Source organism: Amaranthus tricolor, chromosome 12, assembly GCF_026212465.1.
Source record: "Amaranthus tricolor cultivar Red isolate AtriRed21 chromosome 12, ASM2621246v1, whole genome shotgun sequence".
Lineage (NCBI taxonomy): Eukaryota > Viridiplantae > Streptophyta > Magnoliopsida > Caryophyllales > Amaranthaceae > Amaranthus > Amaranthus tricolor.
Genome location: NC_080058.1, coordinates 15,023,970 through 15,027,337, shown reverse-complemented (window position 1 = coordinate 15,027,337; position 3,368 = coordinate 15,023,970). Strand labels below are relative to the sequence as shown.

The following is a 3,368-nucleotide window of genomic DNA, read 5'->3' as shown; positions in this document are numbered from 1 at the left end:
ATACCAAAGCAATATGTTTTAGATCGTTGGACGAAGCTAGCATTAAAGAAGCCTATTTTTGATTTGCATGGGAATCTGATTGAAGAGAGCAAAAAGTGTAACAACGTGGGGAAGTTGTTGGGGGAAGTTTGGTGTGAAATATTCAATTGTGTAGGTTTAGCTCAACGGAGTGAGAGTGATTTACAATCACTTTTACAAAACCTAAAAGATATTAGTAGAAAATTGGAGGAAAGTGATGATGTGAGGGTGGACATTACTAAAGAGCAACAAATCGAATTGTTAGTAGGCACAAGTTCATCTTCGACAATGGAAATACAAAACCCAATCCAATCAAAGAACAAAGGAAAAAGGCAAAGAATAATTGGGGAAAAGGAACAAACTATTGAGCAAAGCAAGAAGCCCAAAAGAAAGTGCAAAACTTGTGGTAAATTTGATTATCATGATAGTCGAAATTGCCCATCAACAAAAGATACCCCACTTAAGGTATAAAATATATATAATTTGCTTATATTATATTGTATCCTTATTAAATAGTTTGATTATGTAAATGAAAGTGCAAAATTTTTGTTATGCAGGAAAATTGATGCTGAAGAACAGATAGATAAAGAGATTATATTAAGATGACTATGGATAGCTACTGTCTTTTGTTTTGTAATTTTGAAAAATCTTTTGTTGCAAAAATGAATGCTACTATGTTCTTAGGAAAAGATACTATGTTGTTATTAAAAGTTACTATGACAATGTATAGCTACTGTCTTCTGTTTTGTAATTTTGAAAAAACTTTTGTTGCAAAAGTGAATGATACTATGTTCTTAAGAAAAGATACTATGTTGTGATTAAAAGTTACTATGACAATGTATAGCTACTGTCTTCTGTACATTTGACTGGTTATGCACACGGATGTTCTGCTGGATTCATAGCATCCTCCTTACTAGTGGATGCACAAAGGTTTAGGAACATCAGCTGTTACTGCAATTTTAGGATTCCTACATGCTGCTAAATTTGCCCATTAAACATGGCGGTTTTCTGGTCAATTGATAAACCTTTATTTTTTCTCACCCACTTCGACTTTACCGGCCTGAAACCATCCTCATTTACCAACAGATTAGGCCGGTGATTGGTTTGCTTGATGCCAACCCGACACTCCAATTCATGTGCCCAAATTGTTTACATTTGGAGCACCATAACGGGAGCCAATCATACTTGACATGCTGAGTTACCAAATAGGCATTGTGGTTCATCTATTTTTTTTATATGACATCTTTGCATCCAACGGTTTGATAACGAATGCTTCTTTATCAAATAGAATTCCGGTCATACTACATGCTCTCTCTTGTTCCTCTTATGAATTGAGTCTAACCAAGAAAACTCCTTAGTTTACCATACAGGGGGGCGGTTAGCACCAACAACATAGCATACCACTTTGTAATTACAACTCCTTTGTAATTTTGAAAAAACTTTTGTTGCAAAAGTGAATGATACTATGTTCTTAAGAAAAGATACTATGTTGTGATTAAAAGTTACTATGACAATGTATAGCTACTGTCTTCTGTTTTGTAATTTTGAAAAAACTTTGTTGCAAAAATATCAGCCTTGTACTTCATCTTGTACAACCTAAAGCCTAAGCCTAAGTGTCTGATTATCTACTATGTTCCATCAAATGTTTGTACAACTTAAAAATTCACAACTTCATCTTGTACTTCACATTAACGAATCTTTAATCTTCTGATAGAAACTTGTTTGGCAATGGAGCGTCTTTTATCTTTAAAATTGGACAGCTCTTCTAAAACTTTGGATCTTTGTTTGTTCAAATCAGATAACAATAAAGATCCGGCAATCTTAACTCTTGCCACATGTCTCAATGTAGCCTACATAAAAAGAAAATACATTTAGTTTGAATCTTTTAATTAGAATGTCATTCAAAAAAAATACATTTAAAAATAATATTAAGAAGAAAAATCGTAACTGCATTCAATATTGGACACTGGAAATCAACTGTTCCCTCGAAAAACAGCATGCTCATCATCATAAATACATCACTTTCAATGTTTGTCCTAGCAGTCATTTTCCAATCGGTGGGAACTCGTTCCATTTTCCATAATGGAATAACATGAGTAGCTTGCATCTTATCATCAAAAATTGTTGACAACAAATCTTTCTACAAAAGTTTCATTTAAATATTTATTAATAAATATTTCATAATCTTAGCAACATAGGCAAAAGGTTTTTCAGGATAATAAAATGCTACACATACCATAGTGTCACCGAGCTTTCTAATTTCTTCTTCTGAAACAGCAGTATGGTTCACATTGTCTATCCATTGAACCATTCTTAACTTCATATTCAGAAGAAGTAAGAAGTACTGACTGCCTTTCAATATCGGGACAACAATCTGTATATTATATATCACTGAATCAATAAATATATCTAAAAAAAAGTGACTGCACAAGTACTAACTACCTATTAGTAGCTATAACAACTAAAATAGTGACTATATAAGCCAATCAATCATTAAAAAAATATCTTACCAGATCAAACTTAGTCAAATCAACTTGGTTGAAATCCACCCATTTGACCCAAGAATCACAAATTAAATCAATTTGTTCAGAACCACCATTATTATTAAAATCCAACAAAGCAAGCTGTAAAAAAAAACAATGAAATAACTAAAAATAATTCAAAATAAAATAAAAGTAATTTAGAATAAAAATGACAAAAAACGTACACTAGAACTAGCACTAAAGAAGAACTTTTTTGAAGATTGCTTGTTCTTTTCATTTTCATTGAGCAATAAACACCAACAATCCACAACAGAAACATGAGTACACTTTGAGGGATCCCCAAGAGTATAAAACTCTTCCCTTTGAATCCTCAAATTGTCCTCATAATTAATGAGCAATTCACTGTCAAATAAAAAGGAATTAAATAAGTATAATAAAAAACAAAAATCACATAAAAAGAAAAACCAAAAAAAAAGACTCACCTATTGTCAAAACATTGATCAGAAACAAAACAATAGTCAACTGTTTCTTGAAGTAACGAACCAAGTTGTCTCATATATTTTTTGTTTGACTTCAGCAGATGTGAAACATATGTAAATTTATCATTCACACCTCTGAAAGGAATGGAACACTTAGCCCTGCCATGTATCAATACATTCTCATAACCATGGCTTTCAAAAACAGTGATATTATTTACAACATCATCATCACCCTCATCAGCAACATTATTTACAACATTATTTACAACTTGATCCAATTCAACCTCATCCACTACATCTACATCTACATCACCCTCATCAGCAACAAAAACCTCATTCACCATCCTGGGAATAGAGGTAACCCATTTAACCGTGTCAACTATCTCAT

At 32.3% G+C, this 3,368-nt stretch overlaps 2 protein-coding genes across 2 annotated transcripts in view; one reads left to right on the top strand and one right to left on the bottom strand.

Annotated features, from left to right (window-relative positions):
- Positions 1–1,000, top strand: part of LOC130828614 (protein FAR1-RELATED SEQUENCE 5-like) — a 3,613-nt gene extending 2,613 nt beyond the window's left edge. The window contains exons 3-5 of the mRNA XM_057694579.1: positions 1–350; positions 447–483; positions 863–1,000. The exon at positions 1–350 is cut by the window's left edge and continues 193 nt beyond it. Coding sequence (XP_057550562.1) covers positions 1–350; positions 447–483; positions 863–1,000 — 525 coding nt within the window. The remainder of the gene's footprint in view (positions 351–446; positions 484–862) is intronic.
- Positions 1,001–1,706: 706 nt separating this feature from the next.
- On the bottom strand, positions 1,707–2,636 carry LOC130828613 (uncharacterized). The gene is made up of 3 exons (XM_057694578.1): positions 2,255–2,636; positions 1,967–2,158; positions 1,707–1,868 (listed from the first exon to the last, which is right to left on the bottom strand). Exons 1-3 carry the CDS (start codon positions 2,339–2,341, stop codon positions 1,707–1,709), a joined length of 441 nt encoding a protein of 146 aa, XP_057550561.1. The 5' UTR covers positions 2,342–2,636.
- Between the last annotated feature and the right edge of the window lie 732 nt (positions 2,637–3,368).